The sequence below is a fragment of the Salmo salar genome, chromosome ssa13 (assembly GCF_905237065.1).
Source record: "Salmo salar chromosome ssa13, Ssal_v3.1, whole genome shotgun sequence".
NCBI classification, from domain to species: domain Eukaryota; kingdom Metazoa; phylum Chordata; class Actinopteri; order Salmoniformes; family Salmonidae; genus Salmo; species Salmo salar.
In genome coordinates this window covers 89307251-89331570 of record NC_059454.1, presented here as the reverse complement: position 1 = coordinate 89331570, position 24320 = coordinate 89307251, and the positions used below count along the sequence as shown (strand labels likewise).

The following is a 24320-nucleotide window of genomic DNA, read 5'->3' as shown; positions in this document are numbered from 1 at the left end:
AGAACTTTTGGGTGTCAGGGAAAAAGTTGTCAAAAAAATAAATAGTAAACTAATGTCCAGATACCCCCCCCAAAAACAGTCATACTTTATTTGAATAGTCCAGATGTTCCATCTGTAGATGCTCTACAGATCAAATCAAATGTTATTTGTCACATGCGCCGAATACAACAGGTGTAGACCTTACAGTGAAATGTTTTTACTAACAAGCCCTAAACCAACAATGCCGTTTTAAGAAGAAAATACATGTGTTAAGTAAAAAATAGATAAGTAAAAAATAAGAAATAAGTTACAAATAATTAAAGAGCAGCAGTAAAATAACAATAGCGAGGCTATATAAGGGGGGTATCGGTACAGAGTCAATGTGCGGGGGCACTGGTTAGTCGAGGTAATTGAGGTAATATATACATGTGGGTAGAGTTATTAAAGTCACTTATGCATAGACAATAACAAAGAGTAGCAGCAGAATATGGGGGGGGGGCAAATGCAGGTAGTCTGGGTAGCCATTTGATTAGATGTTCAGTAGTCTTATGGCTTGGGGTAGATGCTGTTTAGAAACCTCTTGGACCTAGACTTGGTGCTCCGGTACCGTTTTTGGTATTTGGTATTTTATTAGGATCCCCATTAGCTGTTGCAAAAGCAGCAGCTACTCTTCCTGGGGTCCACACAAAACATGAAACATAATACAGAATGACATAATACAGAACATCATTAGACAAGAACAGCTCAAGAACAGAACTACATACATTTTTAAAAAGGCACACGTAGCCTACATATCAATGCATACACACAAACTATCTGGGTCAAATAAGGGAGAGGCGTTGTGCCTCGAGGTGTTGCTTTATCTGTTTTTTGAAACCAGGTTTGCTGTTTATTTGAGCAATATGAGATGGAAGGAAGTTCCTATACATTTTCTTGAATTTGTTCTGGATTTGGGGACTATGAAAAGACCCCTTGTGGCATGTCTGGTGGGATAAGTGTGTGTGTCAGAGCTGTTTGTAAGTTGACTATGTAAACAATTTGGGATTGTCAACAAATGAATGATTCTTATAAAAATAAGAATTGATGCAGTCAGTCTCTCCTCAACTCTTATCCAAGAGAGACTAACATGCATAGTATTAATATTAGCCCGCTATTTACAATTAAGAGCAAAATGTGCCGCTCTGTTCTGGGCCAGCTGCAGCTTAACTAGGTCTTTCCTTGCAGCACTGGACCACACGGCTGGACAATAATCAAGATTAAACAAAACTAGAGCCTTGCCATGTGGTAGCAGAGCACAGTCTATGACTAGGATGGCTAGAGTACTTGACCATTTTTGGGCCTTCCTCTGACACCGCCTGGTATAGAGGTCCTGGATGGCAGGAAGCATAGCCCCTGTGCTGGGCCGTACGCACTACCCTCTGTAGTGCTTTGCGGTCGGAGGCTGAACAGTTGCCATACCAGGCAGTGATGTAACCAGTCAGGATGCTCTCAATGGTGCAGCAGTAGAACCTTTTGAGGATCTGAGGACCCATGCCAAATCTTTTTAGTCTCCTGAGGGGGGGAATAGGTTTTGCCGTGCTCTCTTCACGACTGTCTTAGTGTGCTTAGACCATGTTAGTTTGTTGGTGATATGGACACCAAGGAACTTGAAGCTCTCAACCTGCTCCACTACATTCCCGCCGATGACAATGGGGGGCATGCTCGGTCCTCCTTTTCCTGTAGACCACAATTATCTCCTTAGTCTTGATCACGTTGAGAGAGAGGTTGTTGTCCTGGCACCACACGGCCAGGTCTCTGACCTCCTCCCGATATAATGTCTCGATGCTGTTGATGATCAGGCCGACCACTGTTGTGTCATTGGCAAACTTAATGATGGTGTTGGAGTCGTGCCTGGCCGTGCAGTCATGAGTGAACAGGGAGTATAGGAGGGGACTGAGCACGCACCGCTGAGGGGCCCCCGTGTTGAGGATCAGCGTGGCAGATGTGTTGTTACCTACTCCTACCACCTGGGGCCGGCCCGTCAGGAAGTCCAGGATCCAGTTGCAGAGGGAGGTGTTTAGTCCAAGGGTCCTTAGCTTGGTGTTGAACGCTGAGCTGTAGTCAATGAACAGCATTCTCACATAGGTGTTCCTTTTGTCCAGGTGGGAAAGGGCAGTGTGGAGTGCTATAGTGAATGCATCATCTGTGGATCTGTTGGGGAGGTATGCAAATTGGAGTGGGTTTGGGGTTTCTGGGATAATGGTGTTTATGTGAGCCATGACCAGTCTTTCAAAGCACTTCATGACTACTGGCCTGAGTGCTACGGGTTGGAATTCATTTAGGCAGGTTACCTTAGTGTTCTTGGGAACAGGGACTACGGTGGTCTGCTTGAAAGATGTTGGTTTTACAGACTCAGACAGGGAGAGGTTGAAAATGTCAGTGAAGACACTTGCCAGTTGGTCAGTGCACGCTCGGAGTACACGTCCTGGTAATTCGTCTGGGCCTGCGGCCTTGTGAATGTTGTTTAAAGGTCTTACTCACATCGGCTGTGGAGAGTGTGATCACACAGTCGTCCGGAACAGCTGGTGCTCTCATACATGTTTCAGTGTTACTTGCCTTGAAGTGAGCATAGAAGTCATTTAGCTCGTATGGTAGGCTCGTGTCACTGGGCAGCTCTCAGCTCTGCTTCCCTTTGTAGTCTGTAGTAATTTGCAAGCCCTGCCACATCTGACGAGTGTCAGAGCCGGTGTAGCACGATTCGATCTTAGTCCTGTATTGACTTTGCCTGTTTGATGGTTCGTCGGAGGGCATATCGGGATTACTTATAAGCTTCCGGGTTAGAGTCCCGCTCTTTGAAAGCAGCAGCTCTACACTTTAGCTCAGTGTGGATGTTGCCTGTAATTCATGGCTTCTGGTTAGGGTATGTACGTACAGTCACGGAACATATTCCAGTCTGTGCTAGCAAAACAGTACTCTACCTCAGGCAAGCAAAGCCTTGAGACCTCCTTAGATCGTGCACCAGCTGTTGTTTACAAATATACATAGACCGCTACCCCCATACTATCAACAAACTATCTGTTGATAAGCAACTACTTGCTAAGGTTACGGTTAGGTTTAGAAGAAGTGTAAGGGTTAAGGTTAGGGCTAGGGCGAGGTTTAAGTTTAGGGTTGGGATAAGGGTTAAGGTTAGGGTTAGGCTTAGGGTTAGTAGATAGTTAGCTGAAATGTTACTGATTTAGATAGTCTGTAGAGAATCTATTATCCAAATAAAGTGTTACCAAAAAAAGTAGTACTTCAAAGTATTTTTACTTTAATCCTGATTGGACCCCAGGAAGAGTAGCTGCTGCCAGATTCTCTTGAAGAATACTGGAAAGTTCTGACCATCTTAGTACATTGAATCAACATCCATTGGAAATACAGCTATTACAGTAGGTCTGACTGGCTGTCATGGAGCCTCTGGTGAAACCGGTGTAGACAATGTTTCTCCTATGGAGGTGACAGTATAGAGATCTATTAAGATGCCTGTCACATTGAATATATTATGGGAAATGACACACACCGAGGTATGATGTGAAGGGAGAATGGGGCTACTGATGCACGATGCTCATCACTTCCCAAGTCCACTGTAGTAAAGTCTGTTTGCATGGTCCACCCAGTCTTGAGCTGAACAGTGGTAGGGCATAGTCACAGCAGGTTCTACCTATGTTCGCTTCATTATCTTTCACATTATATCACACACACATGAAACTAACATGAGGTCTTGTCCTCTCATCTTTCATATTGACACAAATTCTCTATTTTGACTCACATGGTTTCACTTGAACATACAAACACACAGAATCGCTCACACACAGCACACACACATAATATGAACACACACACTTGCTCGCGCACACAAACACACACAAGTTCTTCGTGCTTGACTGCTCTGTCAGCTTTTGACAGGCTATATGGGATTTACTGGGCTTCTCTTCCTCCCATTCACCCTCTCTCCCCCTCTCCCAGTAACAGCGCCGTCAGCCCTCTCCTCTTCCGCCTGCCATCCCCTTTCCTAATCCCGCTCTCTGTCAAGGCTGTGATGGAGCAGCATAGCATGTTGGGATTATTGCCATCATTTGTGAGTATTATCATCACAGGAAAGGCCAGATGACAGTGGAGGGGGAAAGTGAGACCCCGAACGGGGCCTGTGATTGGGTGAGCTACAGGAAGGCATCTATGGTTGAGACAAAATAGACATATACTGATGACTGATGGTTGTGATGGACGCTCTCTGGAAATATTATATACAATTATATTTGGCTATTGTGCCATATGTTCTGTAACATGCATTTGTATGCGTCACTGTTAGCATCAACCAAGGTCCACTCCACAGTACAGGCATTTTGTTTCTGGTATTGATTGAATCTTCAGTTGAAAGAGGGGGAAGCACCGGGGGTGTAAAGAGAAAAGGAAAGAAAGACGTCAAACTCTAAGTGTTAACATTAGAGGTCAACCTCCTATGAATCAGCCAGGGTCACTTCCCACCTTCCACCTCACTGAGCAGCTTCACGTCGATGCCTGCCTATTAGGACAGACTTCTGTGAAACTAGATTACCAACCTGTTTGGAGATTGACCAATCTGGATGAGATTAGATGTCAGCTACGATTAGGATTCAAGTCAATATAATTTGACCCTATAAAGAAAATACAATGACTCAAAGACACTGAACTGCAAATTGGTGGTGCATTAGTGGTAATGTTAGAATTGTATTAAACTGTAGCAGTAGGCAGTATTTCTGCAAAACAGAGCGTATTCATTCTGGTTCCAAATAGCCCCTTGTCATAAGCGAAAGAGTTATTAAACCCCTCCAGATTTCAGTCTGATGGAAAAAAAAGCCTCTACAGAATCAAGTCTCTCTTCCTCTGTAAGCTCCTTAAAACCCCTCCAACAGCTAAGCTTTGCCTTATTAGCATTAGTAGCTTTGTAGATTCAACAGACCCGCTCCGTTCTCCCTCCTCTTTTCCACCATCCTCATCCCGCTCTGCTCTCCTCTGCTCTTTCCCTGTGGTGGTGTGCAAACGTTGATCTCTTTGCCAACCAGACCCCCACCACCCCTACGCTCCTCCCTCCCTCTAGTCCCGCGGGTGACATGTTCAAACCAGTACACTCTGGTTATGAAACAGTTGATGTTATCGTTTATTTGCCCAGCAGGTGCCCTCCTCATACACAGCTTGCAGCACACACCCTTCACATACACTCACCTAATCGGCTACTGAAGCTGAAAGTGTTTAAAGGCGTGTTAAGTTAAGCACCTAACACATATTAAATGCATTGCTTGTGGGTACAATATATTGTACAGTACCACTCAAGCAGGAATTCCTATCTGCATCTCTCATAAACTAGGTTTCCGTCCAATTGGCAACAGATTTTAATGCGAATATTCTAAAATCTGCATAAAAACAATATGTGCATTTTCCCACCAGAGATGTGTTTCCACCAAATTGACTTGTTGTGGATTAAAGGCTGTGTTCATCTGGCCTGTTGTGACATTTTTTATCTGACATGTACTTTACTCGCATAAAAAGTTGGATGGAAACCTGGTTACGGTCAGTCTTTTTACTAGTTTTCCATAGGTTTCTTCCATGGGTGCTGTGCTAATCTCGCGTGGGCAGACTATGTAATCATAAATGATACTGCAGTTCTGTCTTTACACTATGGGCACCGATACCTAATGAGCTCCAATAGTTCCAGTGCTTGGGTTTTTCGTCACTGGTTATTTGGCCCGTAGATTTACCCGTAACTTGCAAAGAAAAAGGGTGGAGCTCCTCGTTCCGGTTCCGCTCCTCATTCTAGTGTCTCTTCATGTCTTCTCTTAACATGTTTGGAACCTAATCGAGCAGTTGACCAATTGTGCGAGACTTTAGTTCTGGGTTAATCACGATTAATGCTATGACGACATATGGTGGATGGGTATTACTTAATATAAAAGGAGTCATGATACTTTTTTGGGGAGATGAGAGCGGAAACCTGGGTGTCATTCTTGTTCTACGGAGCAATCGCCTTTGAAATCATACGTGCTGATTTATCCAACAGTGGAGAGCCAATTATACATAATGTTATTCCTGAGACTGCATGTTGTAATATGCAGGTATGCAGCAGGCAGGCACCACTCTCCCTGGGGATGAATGCAAATGTATTTCATTGATTCCTCTGTCTTTGTTTGCAGTCTGGAGTATGCTGTCTGCCACGAGTCTATGTTCCACATCAACAGCCCTGCCTTTTACTTTTTCTCTCTGTTACCTCCAACAACAACAACAACCACATAAGATGGACAAGTGTTTAGAACCTGCTAGACATAATAAAGGCACTTGTCAGTTTCCCTCTCATCCCCCACGTGGCAGGTACGTGCAAAGATAGGAGTCAACCTGTGCCCAGCACATCCCCTTTGCCCTCCCACTCACCAAGTGCCCTTTTGGGTGGTGGTATAATTATTATTTTCTGTATAAAGTTTTGTTGCTGTTGTTCTGAACCCATTGCCTGCAGAATTATCACACACCAGGTTGCGCCTTTTTCCCAGTCTGCCCTGTACTGAGATTGCGCACTCCCGGTATCCAAACATGCATGGCTTGAGATGCGGTCACCATTAGATCATTACCACTTGATGAGACTTGATTTACATCATCATCAATAATTGGTCTGGTTGGCTGATATGCGTAGCAGAAAGACTGAGCGTAGTGGCTGTGCTACAGTGGTGCTTTCTGTCCCATTCCTTGCCCCAACCTGGGCTCAAACCAGGGAACCTCTGAACACATCAACAACAGTCTCCCACGAAGCATCGTGACCTATCGCTCCACAAAGCTGTGGCCTTGCAAAGCAAGGGGAACAACTATTTCAAGGTCTCCGAATGAGTGACGTCCCCGATTGAAACGCTACTAGCATACACCACTACCTAGCTAGCCATTTCACACCTGTTACATATCAACAACCCTCGCTCCCACCCAACTCCAGCCCTTCCTCAGTCTGCAGCAGCAACACATGTAAGTCTGGAATAGATTCTAGCTAACCACCATATATTAAAATATCCACACAAGCCACTAGCCAGCCAGCCATATATTTATGAGTTAGAATATTATGAATATTATACTATATAAAGTTATTATTTAAGAGCATTTAAGATAAATCACAATCAGTAAAACATTTGAGCTAGCTAACTAGCATATTTTCAATCACCATCCTCTTTTCCCGATGTCAATCATGTCTTTAGGAGGCACTGTAACTAGCTTGCTTACAATTTTGTGATGAGTGAGTGTTACAGAAATAAATTGGCCTATGCAACAAAAACAACAAAAAGTATTGGTGCAGAGGCAGTTGCATGTTATGAATTTCGAGATATGAATTATGAAAGTTGGTTTCTTTTCAAGCGGGGGGCTTTTTTCAGTTGGCGAACCTGCCCCTTGAAAGGTCTGGTCACGGCCCTGCCCACGAGTAATAGAGTGCCAGGGTTTTAGACACGATGTACACAACGTTTTATGGAAATGCTCTGTTTGTTTTGAGACACAAGTATTGGTTTTATTTAAAGGATTTAAGGCTTAACAAAAATTCAGCAGCAAGGACCAGACTTGAATTTAACACTTAACTAGTTGCCTTGAACGCAGCTCCCTAACTCAACAAGCACCAGATGATAACCATTGCCAATCAGCCTCAAATATTTTTCGCAACACTTAACTAGTTGCCTTGAACGTAACTCCTCAAACAAGCTCCAGCTGCTACTAACCGCTAATCAGCCTCCATACTTGTTTTCACCCTCCTTAACCACTGCTACCACCCTACTTATACCTGACCAAACAGTGATTCCTCTTCTCTGTTTTGTGTCACATCCCTCCTCCCCTTCACCGCCTTCTTTCTCCTTTTACTTAAGTTTCTTAAAGGTTATTCTGTGGGGGATTGCCATCACCACAGCAGCCCAACTACCATGGGCTGACGGTGATGTCTACCTGAGACGCCAAGCCAAATTCTACAGTCAACATCTTTAGATCCTTCATATGCAACCCTTGGCTTCATCCGATCCATTCTCATTTCCCACTGAATCCTCATTCTCACATCAATTCCATTTCCTCAATAAATATTCTAATCCCATTTCATGTATGTTCCTTAAACTTGTGAGTTAATTTATTAGATAGTGTGGACATTCTAATGGTTGAGATTGGAGAAGCATACATTATCATAAATGTCATGCAGACTTAACTCATCCGTATCCACAGTTCCAGTGGCCATTACATGGTTAATGACAATTATGTCCTTTAGGAGAGCTAAACATTCTCTATTACATGCATATGGCATGTTGTATATATTTATTTCTTTGTGGTGTGCATATCAAAGTTAATCTGTAGGGGGCAGCAGTGTAGTACACTAAAGCAAAGACAGACTGCTGTTGCTGAGGCTCAGTCTGTAGAGTTGAGACAAGCATAGCAGAGAGATTTAGTGTGTGTGAGAGTGACATCTTAAACTCATCCTCAGGATTAACCAACCATCCAAACTGATGACTATACATTGAGTTAGGATGCCCTTAAACAGTACTACTGCTACCAGGTTTTGGTACTCTTACACCAGGGACATCATACCTGTCCTCTAAGGCTGACGATGAATGTCCATTGACCAAAGATGCAAGCACATTCACCAAAGGTTTCAGGACAGAAACACAAAACAGTAGGCTTTAGTTGGATGCTCTTCATTCATGTGATTGCCCTTATAATGACCTCAAGCTACTTTCTAATAGCTTTTCTCAACAGATGTAATGAGCATTTGTTTTGCATCCTGGTGAGAAGCTTTACTCTGAGTAAGGAAGGAAATTGCAATCGAAAAAAGGAGATGAAGACAAAATTGATTAAAGTTCTCAAAACATAAAAGTGCATAACGCAAAGCTTATAGTAGTGGCCGGGGGTGATGGTGAAGATAACCGATAATGCTAATGAGCAGTGAGAGGTGTTTGTTTAGTGTTTGGACCAGGGGAAGGGAGGCAGAGGGCTGGAGATTGTTGTTTTTCTGCCCGCCAGCATGTTCTCTGAGTCTCTGCGGCCAGTTTGCTGTGTATGTGTTTGTTCTAATTCGCTTCTTCCAGCCGGAGCATTGGAACCGGAGCATTGGCACAATTCTAGGAATGGCTAACAGGATTAAGAGGCAAGTGGCGCATCCCTCCCTCACACCCCGACTACCCACCGGAGACATGGGAAGGAGGCCATTTCTATGGAAATGTGATGTTTACACGCATGGGAGAAGTCTATTATATGCCATTTTGAGCACGTAAAGAGGACAGCAGACTTTTGGTTTTCTCTCTCTGATTCCTCTCAGCCTCTCGCACTTTTTTTCCCTCCCAATCTTTTTTTCCTTTCCTCATTTAGAGGAAAAACAAATTGTGTAAATGTCCTTGCGCTTGATTACCCAGCAACCCCTCCTCTACTCGGCTCCAGCTCACAGTGTATCCAGAGAGCCATCTCACCTGCTCTTCCAGAGGGCGACCCGGGCCTTTTTCACCTTTAATGCATTTAAATGGCCATGCTGTTGGGATTAAGTTCCTCTCTCTGCACTTCAGTGGGGCGTATCTGGGGCTCAGTGGTGGAAGTGGCGGATGGAACCTCATTACAGGGTTTGGAAGGGTCTGTGCTGTCTGTGGCTGCTGGTACCAGGGAAAAAAAAGGACTATTATGGACACTACTCAGAGCCCTACACTTGAAAGAAGACATCTTGTGAGCTCTCAACGATGATCTTGAGAGCCCTCAATATGTTACATAAAACATGTCCTAAGAGGAATGGTACATTTGGGGTGAAAGCCAATGTCATTTCCCAGAGGTAGAATGTATTTTTAAAAGCGAACATAGTAGTAATAGTGATAATAGTACCAGTCACATTAAGACCACTGGAAATAGTGACTATAAGCATGCAGTCTAGGCTATAGTTCATACAAAAATCTGCTAGAGTCAACCTGTGCTGACAGAGGCCAGGCTTTAATATGTTGTGTGACTGTTGAGAGACATTGTCAGTCAGACCCTGCAGGGCTGGAGAGTGGCAATGCACTCTATTTACCCATTGATCCTGAAATTAGTTCATGATGCTGTAGTCCAGGGAAATTGATCAATCTGAGACAGTGAGAGAGTCACATGACCTCCCCACAGGCACAGGAAGGGAGTCGAAGGTCATAGCTCATCTCCTTGACAACAGAAATGCAGTTTTTCTCTTCCCGGCATCGACTGTGCAGTTTAGACACTGCATTTTATGAAACCTCAAGTCAATAACGGTAACAACAGTCAGAGTTATCTGACTAATGGAAACGTTAGCTCTATGAGGTGTATGTACTGACAGGAATAACAGGGTTGGGTTTATAGGGCTGCATGACAGATAGTAATCGGAGGATGTCAAATGAAACTAATTGTGGTCCACATTTCCAGGATATGATTCCCAATGCCCCACAAAATAAACAAATCCAATAGAGACATTCCATTGGATCCTACAGTAATTATTATGGAGCTGAAATGTGTTTTTCTTGTCTATTGCACACAGATCGTGAAGCTATTTTTAACGCTGTGCGGCTTGCAGAAGAGAACATCTTTACTTCAGACCTGTGCACTGTTACTTGGATGTTTGAAGCGGACAGATTGTGTTCCATGCAGACAGTGAGTCAGGGCCCTCAGGCAACTGGAGGCCCATGTTGCCACACTTTTCTAATAAGATCTTAAAGACACTGTTCATCTACTTCAAAAAAGTTGCAGGTGAGGTAAGAGACAAAACATAAAACCTTGAAAAAAGGCACATTTCTAATATAAAGCCTAAAATGTAGCCTACCATTATTGTAGATCGTGATATCTGAGTTCAAATACATTTTTACCTGAAGAAATTATTAGATTACACAGCAAAAATGTATGTGGACAAGAATGGGGATCTCTCCTCACTACCTATTCTTCCTACAGTGAAGAATTACCATCTTCAGAGAATGTTTTTTATAACTTATCAGCAAATAATCGTTGTCTGGAGCTCAAAAAGCAATAATAGCAGTATGCAAATCAGGGTGCCAAATGAACAGCTCTTCCACAGCGATTCGGTTCACCAAAAATGTCTGTTTAAAAAGAGCTGTTCGTTCCTGAAATGACCCATCACTAGTTAGAACATGAAAAAGAAAATGAGATAACTCTACAGACTGAAGCTCTACATGAGGTCTGTTAGCTCTGGGTCCATGCCCAGTGTTTATAACAGGCTTCTAAACTGTGAGACAGAGGTTTGTCACTGGGCACAGAAACCATTGCCTCTCATCCCCATCGCTGGCATGCATGGTCAGGACAGGTGTCCACTCTCACTAGGCTAGCCTTGTGTGTGTGTGTGTTTGTGGCCTGTGCCTGGCCCTGACCACTCTGTCACTAACACCATCTGTTCCCCCTGATGCAGTGGGGCTGGACAAACACAGGGATGAGAGCGTAATGGTGCAGACAAAGAGGCCCACGACCTTGACACTGTTCAATGTGTGAGAGAGAGAGAGAGAGAGAGAGAGAGAGAGAGAGAGAGAGAGAGAGAGAGAGAGAGAGAGAGAGAGAGAGAGAGAGAGAGAGAGAGAGAGAGAGAGAGAGAGAGAGAGAGAGAGAGAGAGAGAGAGAGAGAGAGAGAGAGAGAGAGAGAGAGAGAGAGAGAGAGAGAGAAATCAGTGCTGCTGGGTGTGATTTGGGTTAGTGAGAGTAGAGCACTCTCTCACGTTGCCTGGCAACGTCTGTCTCTGTGATGGAAGTAGGATAAGAGATGGAGTCTGCTGAGCCTGTGACTGAAGTAGAAATATATTTGGGTTTGGTGGAACTTTGAAAGAAACAGTTCACCCTTTTTTGCCCCTCAAGAGCACTTGTCTGTCCTTCTGTCCTGCTCCCCCCCTGATATTCTCTCCAAGCCTCAGTCTGAGCAAAAAGCATCTGTTTTTATTGGTTTACTCAGAGCTCCTCCCACCTCTAGGAGCAGTGTGGCCCTGTGTGCGCTGGCCCTGAGCAAGGTGTCACCACCACTGGCCCTGTCACCAAGTTAATTATGGCCTCATTACTTCAGCTCCATGCTCTGTGGAAGAAATCAAGTAAGAGGAATGGTTTAATTTTCCCCCTTTTCCTTTTAGGTGTACTAAATTAGCTGTTCCTTATAATAATATATGGTTCAGAAAATGGCCACTACATCAAACACATTAGCATGTTTGACAAATGATATTATGATTTATTGATATAGCCTGTATAAAAGCCTGATAGGAAAACATAATGCTTAAGATGATCTACAATGCATTAAATTGATTGATGTGGTTTTGTGTTTGGTGTCTGAGGCTGCTGTGTACCGGGCAGGGTGTTGATAATGTGCAGTGTGGCCATCAGAGAAACACTGTTGAGGGCTGGTCATCAGCATGTCCATACGATACACTGTGTGTGGGTGGGTTAGGTACTCATGCATGTCTTTATGGCTGATTAGTTCATAATCTGGGTCTCTCAATTAGATGTGAAAAGGCTGTTGGTAATAATGACACTTTACACAGGGTTCATGTGTAGGCTGAAGACCAAATGGGCCGCTGAGGGCCAGATAAGTGCTTCAACGTAAAGCCCGGGTCACATCAAAATGACCCTTTGAAGTGGATCAGCACAATTTGGTATAAAGCGATAAGTGTATAGATTTGTGTGTGTGTGTGTGTGTGTGTGTGTGTGTGTGTGTGTGTGTGTGTGTGTGTGTGTGTGTGTGTGTGTGTGTGTGTGTGTGTGAGGAATGAAGTAGAGCTTGTCTACAGGGGCAGCATATGCCTTGAGCTCTGCTCTGTTTGTGTAACAGGTTTCTGTAGACTGTGATCCCTGCAGTGTCAGCCTCCTGCTTGTTAGTCTATTCACACTGTGAATTTATCTATACATATAATGCTGCCTATCATGGACTAAGGTCTGATCTAGAAACAAATAGATTAGCGTGCCCCAAGTTTTCTGAGCAAAAAAATACTTTTCATTGTTGGATATAAAATACTATAAAATATGCCAATGTAATCCGGTGGTGAAATTATTCTGTTTTTGTCAAATCTGCTTGGGATTCTTGTGGTGAATTTGCGGTGTACAAATTATTTATAACTACTATATGTTCCGGCACCTCGACCATCTGCTCAAGTAAAAATCATCCCACGGTTGAATGTAATTGGGAACACCTGAAATAGACTAATATACTCAAATAAAATAAAGACTGTACATGATCCTATTACGAGTACTCACGATAGCAGTATGGACATCTTTGGAAAAGGGCTTGGCCTAGAATGATGGCTGAAGTTTCTGCTGCTGGCCTGGCACCATATGACTGGCACACCACTGGTGTGTTAGCTGTTTCTGGATTCAAAAGGGGAAACAAATATAATTGCTGTTGTTGCAGATGTCAAATAAGGGAATTAAAATGTTCTATTGAATGGGTGTGTTACGCAAGGTGACTGTCACACCCTGATCTGTTTACCTGTCTTTGTGATTGTCTCCACCCCCCTCAGGTGTCGCCCATCTTCCCCATTATCCCCTGTGTATTTATACCTGTGTTCTCTGTTTGTCTGTTGCCAGTTCGTCTTGTTTGTCAAGTCAACCAGCGATTTTGTTCTCAGCTCCTGCTTTTCCCTGTCTCGCTTTTTCTCGCCCTCCTGGTTTTGACCCTTGTCTGTCCTGACTCTGAACCCACCTGCCTGACCACTCTGTCTGCCCCTGGCCCTGATCCTGCCTGCCGACATGAACCTTTGCCCCACCTCTGGATTTTTGACCTCCGGCCTACCCCGAGCCTGCCTGCCGTCCGGTATCATTGCCCCACCTCTAGTTTACTGACCCCACCTCTGGTTTACTGTCTATTGCCTGCCCCTGCTGGATTATTAAACCATTGTTAATTTGACATGTCTACATCTGGGTCTTACCTTCATACCTGATAGTGCCAATGAATAGCCAGTTGCCTTGTTCTGTAGTGTGAATTCAGATGTGGTTTCCATGGCCACAATACGGAAGGACAGCAATACAACCCAAAACCTCTCTCAATAAACGTAACATTTTCATCTCTCGTGACATTTAATATCGGTTAGCACAGCTTGCTCCATCATCATCTGTGATTTCATTGTGTCATTATCAACAATTCTAACTTGATCCACAATTCTGAATGCCCTGAGTAAAAAGCTATTTATTTTCACTCTCTGGATCAATAGCTCCTAATACAGCATGTCTCACTTTCATTTCATGGCAATGAATTGCATTCATAATCGTATTGACAGTATTGACCAGTATTGACTAGGCTGGGAGGGCTGGCAACACATGCAGTGAACTAGAACTAAGTGCCATTTCATTAGAGCTGTAGTACAGACCTTTTAAATAGCCTGTTTTGCCATGTTATGAAAATGGAAGGGATGATTGAAAAGGAGATGCTTTCTCTTTACAATCAATTGAAATGCATCTTTGCCTCATGTTTGAACTTGGCATAGATTATTTAGAGATCACGGTATTTGTATAGTCTGAGGCCAGAGTGACTATAGCGTGACTGTAGTGCGCCATTTCCCCTACAAGCAAATACTCTCACATTGCTAAAGACAGTCGGACATTCACTATTAAAATGTATACTTTACACCCCACACTGTAAACATGTTGTTGAGTGTTTTGCAGCGTTTGTTGCCGCTAATGTCTAGTTTTCTAGTTGATTATTATTTTGTAAACACCAATTGCAAATGCTTGAGGACTAATGTCCGAGCAGGCCACTATTTGGCAGGAAACGTCAGCCATATCCCTTATAGGATTACAATCATGTTGTAGCCATATCTCTTATAGGATTACAATCATGTTGTAGCCATATCCCTTATAGGATTACAATCATGTTGTAGCCATATCTCTTATAGGATTACAATCATGTTGTAGCCATATCCCTTATAGGATTACAATCATGTTGTAGCCATATCCCTTGTAGGGATTACAATCATGTTGTTTTCGATATGTTCCCTGCCTTTTGAGTGAGTAGATTTTATTTTTTATTATTATTATTATCCCAGTATTTAAGAAAAGTGTTTATTTAATACCTGTAGCATTGCCTTGTTCTCCGGGGGTTTGTGCGTATGCGCCCAGGAGAGCGCTAGACAGAAGCTTATACTATACTAAATAAAACAAATGATTTGAACAACAATGTGCAGAAAGTGGGATTTCACATAAAATAATTTTCAGTGTGCCTTCACCATGCTTCTACCCCATACCTTAGGGTCCCTGAATGTTCTATAGTTTCCAACTCTAGCTGCTAAGCTACCAGTCAAGTTAAACAACTTGTAAAAAAATGTAATTACATTTGTAAGTATGGCGTCCAGTAGAGGTCGGTGTTTAAAAGCAGCTTGGAATCAAAGAAAGCACTGGAATCATGGTGAAATCAGTGGGATCTGCATTTTGCACCACACGCTTTGAAAAGGCATGTGATCAAACAAAGCTTTGGATGTCATTGATGATGTGCTTCTGATAAAGTGATACAAGCTTTGGCACAGTGCTTTGAAGTAAACTGCTTCATTACTGTACATTACTGTAACAGTACATTACTGTAACCACACAGCATTGTGTGATTGGCAACTGGCAACTTTTACAAACAACTCTGAGTGATCTGATTGAGAGACATCAAGGTCTGAAGTGAACCAACCAAACAACGTTTACAACATTTATATGTTTTACAAAATTAATAAAATAATGTGAAGAATTATAGTGTAAAGTAGACTGTATATTATGGTGCATTGTTGAAAAATGTTGTGGGCAGAAAAATAGGTGTATTTTTTTTACCCGCTTTTTCTCCCCAATTTCATAATATCCAGTTGGTAGTTACAATTATTGTCTGATTGCTGCAACTCCCCAATGGGCTCGGGAGAGAGTCATGCGTCCTCCGAAACATGACCTGCCAAGCCGCGCTGCTTCTTAACACACTGCGCGCTTTAACCGGGAGCCAGCTGCACCTATGTGTCGGAGGAAACACCATCCAACTGACTACCAGAGTCAGCTTACAGGCATCAGTTGACTGTAAGTTACCGGAAAAATAATTGTAAAAAAGCTTACAGTAACGGTATTGGATACCATAAAATACGATAACTAAACAGGAAACTGGCTGCCAGTAAGTAACAGGAAATATTTTACATTCTGAAAACGTCTGAAATGCTACTTAAATAAATACTACAACTGTGATATGTGGTTGTCTCACCTAAATATCTTAGGATGGATGGACTAATTGTAAGTCATTTTGGATAAGAGCTTCTGCTAAATTACTAAAATGTAAATGTAAAAATGTACAGTGTAGCCTACTGTTCACCTCCATTGGCTGTGAGACACGATAGCCTATAAGCTATACCGTTTGACAAAATCATGAACCATAATTTTTTTTTGTGTTTGTGTGAGGGCTATACATATGTGAATGCCTGTGCCGATTTCATTAAGATGTCAGGTTCATGAACTATTCTGTTATGTATTATTGAGAGAGAGACCATTACATTTCCAATGAGAGCTTATTTGGTGAACAACTATCTTCAGTGTTCCTCAATGGAACTAGTGTTGTGTGTGTGGGTGTGAGTAGGCCTATGCACCTCAAAACATTCAATTCATGAAACTTTTATAAACTATATGTTTTCTTTCTGCCGAAGTGTCTTTCAGATACAGAGTGCCAATAATGGCAGGGGAGATGTAAAGGCATCATCTAAAAGACAAGGCCACAGAGGTGCGCATCAGAGGTAGAGAAAGGAAAGTGTAGGATGGGAACAGGGTCACTCTCTCCCATCAGAAGCAATCACAGACGGTATGGTTTATTTTCACTTCATGATAGCACTTATCCCATCATCTGCAGAGACCACCTATTCCTGTGAGTGCTTTGCACTCAGCCCTCTCATATTATAAAAATAAAATAAAATGTTAGTTGTCACATGCGCCAAATACAACAATGCAGAGTTAAAAAATTTTGCAACCTTTTTTTAAAAATAGTAACAAAATAAAATATCTATAACGAAACTATAACTGAACAAAAATATAAACACAACATATAAAGTGTTGGTGCCATGCCATGTTTCCTGAGCTGAAATGAAAGATCCCAGAAATGTTCCATATGCACAAAAATATTATTTCTCTCAATTTTTGTTGACACGTGTTTACATCCCTGTTAGTGAGCATTTTATCCTTTGTCAAGATAATCCATCCACATGATAGGTGTGGCATATCAAGAAGCTGATTAAACAGCATAATCATTACACAGGTGCACCTTGTGCTGTGGACAATAAAAGGCTACTCTAAAATGTGCAGTTTTGTCACACAACACAATGCCACAAATGTCTCAAGTTTTGAGGGAGCGTGCAATTGGATTGCTGACTTCAGGAATGTCCACCAGAGCTGTTGCCAGGGAACTGAATGTTCATTTCTCTACCATAAGCCGCCTCCAACGTCATTTTTGAGAATTTGGCAATACTTCCAACCGGCCTCACAACCGCAGACCACGGGTCACCATGCCAGTGCAGGACCTCCACGTCCGGCTTCTTCACCGGCTGGATTGTCAAAGGCGGGGAGTGGGGGGGCTGCGGAGTATTTCTGTCTGTAATAAAGCCCTTTTGTAGGTAAAACTCATTCTGATTGGCTGGGCCTGGCTTACTAGTGGGTAGGCCTGGCACCCAAGTGAGTTGGCCTATGCCCTCCCAGGCCCACCCATGGCATCGCCCCTGCTAAGTCATGTGAAATCCATAGATTAAGACCTAATTGATTTATTTCAATTAACTGATTTCCTTATATGAACTGTAACTCAGCAAAATCTTTGAAATTGTTGCATGTTGCGTTTATATATATTTTTCATTATACAAAAAGTACTGGTACCAAGTCAATGTGCAGGGGTACAAGATAGTTGATGTAATTGAGGTAATATGTACAGTACTGGTCAAAAGTTTGGACACACCTACTTATGCAAGGTTTTTATTTTTTACTATTTTCTACATTGTATAATAATAGTGAAGACATCAAAACAATGAAATAAAACACATGGAATCATGTAGTAACCAAAAAAGTGTTTGTGCATACCGCTCAAACAGATCCACAGATGATGATATCTCTATTGCACTCCACACTGCCCTTTCCACACCTGGACAAAAGGAACACTTATGTGAGAATGCGAATTCATTGACTACAGCTCAGCGTTCAACACCATAGTACCCTCAAAGCTCATCACTAAGCTAAGGATCCTGGGACTAAACACCTCCCTCTGCAACTGGATCCTGGACTTCCTGACGGGCCGTCCCCAGGTGGTGAGGGTAGGTAGCAACACATCTGCCATGTTGATCCTGAACACTGGAGCTCCCCAGGGGTGCGTGCTCAGTCCCCTCCTGTACTCCCTGTTCACCCACGACTGCATGGCCTGGCACGACTCCAACATCATCATTAAGTTTGCAGATGACACAACAGTGGTAGGCCTGATCACCGACAACGACGAGACAGCCTATAGGCAGGAGGTCAGAGACCTGGTCGGGTGGTGCCAGAATAACAACCTATCCCTCAACGTAACCAAGACTAAGGAGATGATTGTGGACTACAGGAAAAGGAGGACGAGCACGCCCCCATTCTCATCGACGGGGCTGTAGCGGAGCAGGTCGAGAGCTTCAAGTTCCTTGGTGTCCACATCAACAACAAACTAGAATGGTCCAAACACACCAAGACAGTTGTGAAGAGGGCACGACAAAGCCTATTCCCCCTCAGGAAACTAAAAAGATTTGGCATGGGTCCTGAGATCCTCAAAAGGTTCTACAGCTGCAACATCGAGAGCATCCTGACTGGTTGCATCACTGCCTGGTACGGCAATTGCTCGGCCTCTGACAGCAAGGCACTAGAGAGGGTAGTGCGTACTGCCCAGTACATCACTGGGGCTAAGCTGCCTGCCATCCAGGACCTCTACACTAGGCGTGTCAGAGGAAGGCCCTAAAAATTGTCAAAGACCCCAGCCACCCCAGTCATAGACTGTTCTCTCTACTACCGCATTGCAAGCAGTACCGAAGTGCCAAGTCTAGGACAAAAAGGCTTCTCAACAGTTTTTATCCCCAAGCCATAAGACTCCTGAACAGGTAATCAAATGGCCCCCGGATTATTTGCATTGTGTGCCCCTCCCAACCCCCCCCCTCTTTTTATGCTGCTGCTACTCTCTGTTTATCATATATGCAGTCACTTTAACTATACATTCATGTACATACTACCTCAATTGGGCTGACCAACCAGTGCTCCCACACATTGGCTAACTGGGCTATCTGAATTGTGTCCCGCCACCCACCACCCGCCAACCCCTCTTTTACGCTACTGCTAATCTCTGTTCATCATATTTGCATAGTCACTTTAACCATATCTACATGTTCATACTACCTCAATCAGCCTGACTAACCGTTGTCTGTATGTAGCCTCGCTACATTTATAGCCTCACTACTGTATATAGCTTGTGTTTTTACTGTTGTTTTATTTCTTTACTTACCTATTGTTCACCTAATACCTTTTTTGCACTATTGGTTAGAGCCTGTAAGTAAGCATTTCACTGTAAGTTCTACACCTGTTGTATTTGGCGCACGTGACAAATAAACTTTGATTTGATTTACCTATAGTGGTCTGCTTGAAACATGTAGGTATTACAGACTGGGTCAGGTAGAGGTTGAAAATGTCAGTCAAGATACTTGCCAGCAGGTAAGCGTATGCTCTGAGTACGCATCCTGGTTGTCTGTCTGGCCCTGCAGCCTTGTGAATGTTAACCTGTTTAAAAGTCTTATTCACATCAGCTACGGAGAGCGTGATCACACAGTCGTCTGAAAACGCTGGTGCTCTCATACATGGTTCAGTGTTGCTTGCCTCGAGGCGGGCATAGAAGGCATTTAGCTCGTCTGGGGGGGCTTGCGTGACTGATGTGGTAAACTCCTCAATGCTATCAGATGAATCCTGGAACATATTCCAGTCTGTGCTAGCAAAACAGTCCTGTAGCTTAGCATCCGCTTCATCGGACCACTTCCATATTGAGTACGCCACTGGTACTTCCTGTTTAAGTTTTTGCTTGTAAGTAGGAATTATGGTCAGATTTGAGTTACGGTCAGATTTGCCAAATGGAGGGCAATGGAGAGCTTTGTATGCATCTCTGTGTGTGGAGTAAAGCTGATTTACAGTTTTTTAGTTGCACAGGTGATCATTTAGTTTGCCCGGTGGACTGAACTAACATTTACTGTGACTTTTTGGTTAATCACAACCAAAAATCTACCTGTAGAATGGCAATATACGATGAACCACCTCACTTTACACCTACCATCACACATTTAACTTTTTCTCAACAGGGACAAACACACACACATTTTTCCACCATCTGGATTTCTCCTGACACCGTAGATCAGGGGTAGGCAACTAGATTTAGCCGCGGGACGATTTTTGTGGGAGCGGACGGTCAAAGGGCTGGAACATAATTAGAATAATTTGCAGGCTGCAAATTGACCACAACTAAACCCAAAAAGAGATCGTATTTTAAAATAACAATAATTTCATACACTGAGACACAATCATATATCTCTCTTTTTTTTATTTGTGGGAACACTTGGGAAAAGATTTCCTGAATTAAACAAATGTTTTGCTGATTTTACAGTCTTTTTAAATGTTTCATTTATTTTTTACTAAAAACTTTGGGGGGCCAAAAATTCACTCATGGCCCGGTTTTGGCCAGCGGTCCACCTGCTGCTGACCCCTGCTTTAGATGATACCTCCCTTTATAGTAAAGTGATTAACCAAAAAGTGACAGTACATTTTAATTCAGTTCACTGGGCTAACTAAATGATCATCAGTAGATAAGCATTATTGAATGTGCTTGTTGGGAGGAGTATTTTTGTCACTAGCTCATTGAGTGTCCAGTTCATCAAGAATAAAGCCCAGGGTTTTCATTCCTCTTATTCATGTGGATGGAATCGACTGCTGGCAGTAGACAGTATGTGCCATGGGCTATTAGCAGTCCAGTTGTCATTGATATTCACTGAGAGAATTGCCATATAGGAACAAACCACTTTGCAGTCACATTCTGTCTATGCCAGATGATATCTATGAGATAACCATGTCGTCAATAGAGGACGCAACTTGATTGTACTTTGATGTGTACTGTATTCTATTCTACTGTATTTTTGTCAATGCCACTCCGACATTGCTCGATCTAATATTTATATATTTCTTAATTCCATTCTTTTACTTTTAGATTTGTGTGTATTGTTGTGAATTGTTAGATACTACTGCACTGTTGGAGCTAGGAGCACAAGCATTTCGCTACACCCGCAATAACATCTCCTAAATATGTGTATGTGACCAATACAATTTGATTTTATGTTTAGCCTACTCCATATGTTATAACGCGCACAGAGCAGTGCCATTTGCAAATCAAATGCATAGCAATTTAAACACCAAACCCAAACAACATTTCTATGCGCAAATCTTCCCAAGAAATATTGGCATATCCTAATGTGGTTATGTGATTTGTATGTGGTTTCCACAGCGCTCTGTAGCTATGTCGACAGTTCAGATCTAGGACTAGTTTGCCCCTCTAATCTAAACCCAAACTGACTTCAGATCAACGCATTAAATTAAATCATTAAAAAAGTACAAATATAAAATGGAATCAATTATTTCCAAATCGTTCTGCACGTTTCCTCTTCTTTGCCTCGCTATCTTCGGCCCCAACTACAAGCACATTCTGAGATGGTTTGATGGAAGTCTGCTATTCGCGTTTTGTAGACCACTACTACTGTAGCCTACCAATGTACAGTTCCACGAGGAAGGGGGCTGTAACTGTGCAGCTATTCACCTCTGTCTGAAACCACCGCCACAGTCCACCACCGTTGTCTCACAACAGTCCCGCCTGTAGGTTACTGAACTGCGCGTATTCCGTCGGAGTGATATTTTCGAAATGATGGTCATTCAGACCATTTATATTCTATATTGTCGCCTAATGGCTTCGTTTTCGACGATTTTAGCTAGAAGGAGCATTGCATGAAATAAGCTCTGGGAGCCGGTCGGGGTGATGCTATGAGGCGAGCACATCGTCGTTCTTTGGTTAGTGTCTGGTGATGAGACACATCCAAATGTTGTGTGGAGAAGTAGGCTACCCATCGGGTGCGCTCTTGGTGAGAAAACATGAAGTCGTATCGTGAATGATTTCGTTGTCCATTAAAATATAACTTAAATTATATATATTAAAATTCATCAGTTTATGTGCTCAGAACCGACTACAGAGTCGCACAATAAGCAAGGTAAAGTCTATCTGACGAGTTTTGCGCTAATATACCGTGGACGGTTACTATGCCAGAATGGGTCTACTACGGTTTTTATTTTTCTATGGACTATTGCACACCCAAGTTAACGGTAAGTCCTGGAACCTTTCATTTGATTTGGTCACCACAATTAAGTTTGTAATAAAACTATAGCTTTTCCCTGTTTTTCGTTTTACATATACACATAGTCTAAGTGTGTGTACCCCACCTAAAACATCGAACAACCCCGCGTTTGATTAGAGCACCTGCAGTAGCAACTGTATTTTGCCTGACTTGTTCTGTTTATTCCTCATTTCAAAACGTTGCAAAAAGCAGGTGAAAAAGGGGTGCACACATGTGGTTTCTCTTTGCGCGCTTAATGTGTCTCAACACGCAGGGTTTGATCCTTTCAACTTGGCTTTGTTGCACCAGACTATTTTATGAGCACTGGATTGTCAATGTGTTTTTTTATCGATTGAATTCGTTGAAAGTCTATTAACTATCATACAAATGAATAATGTATTGCAATTCGAAACATATGCTTGTTTAGGTGTTCCTGATTCATTTCATTGTTAATTAATACATTTTCCTGATTGATGTAAGTCAATTAGGAAAAATTTGAAAGGTTTCATTTTGCCCTTGGCTGATAAATGAATGCACCATTTATTCGGTTTCAATTTAATGACATTCAGCACTGTATTGTGTCAATTACCCATAGGTGACTCACATATTCAATAGTCAGCAGCTTTCACTTTCATTGTCATCTTTCTTTTGTTAATAATAAGTTGTAACCCCCTTCTTTATATTTCATAGACACCATTGATGTCCTACTAAAGTTTCACAGTCTTAAAGGAAAAATCCACTTAAAAACTATATTTTGGTATTTTTTTCATTCGTGTACTGTTAATCCCAAAATGTTTTGCATGTCAGCAGTCAAATTTTTAAGATATTGGATTTTCAAGAAGCATATTGTCGCTTGCCACATCATCATGATGAGTCCTAAGTCTTGAAAACTTGACTGCTGACATAGAAAACATCTTGGGACTGTGTCAACAGCGGAATGAAAAAAATAGCAAAATATAGTTTTGAGTGGATTTTCCATTTAAGAATTTAGAGGGACATCAATATTGTCTAAGAAATGTAAAGAAGGAAAACAATTGGGTGGAGTTGGTGGATCTATACAGTTGGACCCCGAACATCAGAAGGCTTGTGTTAGACCCAGATGATTTGGGTTCTGATATGCAGCTGGTGGAACTTAGATTCTTTGTCTGAAAATTACCAAAAACATGTCATGGAGACTATTATGCTGAATTATCTTATAGTCCTGTGACTTGTTTCAGTCTGTTATATATTTACATTGTGTCCACTGGTCACAGGACATACTGTACGTACTGTCTGTCCCTTGAGCACCATCACTGGTGAGGACACAGCACTCATAACGGTTGAGCTCCCTGTCTTGGTCGATATGGGCTTTCCAGGCCAATGCCACTGTGTTGTCCCCCACTGGACATGCAGCTGTTTTTGATGTCCATGTCCACATTGAAAGTATTGATTTGGTGAGAGAGGGGGTTGGTTCCATCCCTATGGCTGTTGACTACCGTATACACAGTGGTGCCCAACTCCATTGCTTATATTCTACCACATTTACATTTGAGTCATTTAGCAGACTCTCTTATCCAGAGCGACTTACAGGAGCAAATATGGTTATTAAGTGCCTTGCTCAAGGGCACATCAACATATTTTTCACCAAGTCGGCTCGGGGATTTGAACCAGCGACCTTTCAGTTACCGGCCCAACGCTCTTAACCACTCTTACAGGGCTTTCATTCAACTCCTGTACCTGTACAATTGAGTAGCAGGTGTTATACTGTGTGCTAGTATGAGTATTTTATTGGGTTTTAGTAGCAGTATCTCTCTCTCTCTGTCTTTCACTCTCTTTCACATACACTCACTCGTCTCTCCCTTCATCGATTCTTTGCTTTATAACTTTGTCAAGTTGGTTTTGAGGTTGTTTTCTGCCTGTGCATGTGTGTTAGTGTTGTGTATAAAAGAGGGTGACATGGAGAGTTTCTGGCAAAAGGCCATTTGACTGTCTGCGGGTGATTAA

At 42.6% G+C, this 24320-nt stretch overlaps 1 protein-coding gene across 5 annotated transcripts in view; it reads left to right on the top strand.

The window, feature by feature from the left end:
• The window catches only part of LOC106568109 (roundabout homolog 2), a 243519-nt gene that overhangs the window by 62499 nt on the left and 156700 nt on the right, over positions 1-24320 (top strand). The window contains exon 1 of one of the 5 annotated variants that reach the window (XM_045692358.1): positions 21769-22326. The exons of the other annotated variants lie outside the window; for them this stretch is intronic. Within the exon in view, the coding sequence (XP_045548314.1) occupies positions 22272-22326 (55 nt within the window). The 5' untranslated portion in view covers positions 21769-22271. Of the gene's footprint in view, positions 1-21768; positions 22327-24320 lie in introns of those variants that run through there. 5 annotated transcript variants of the gene reach the window in all.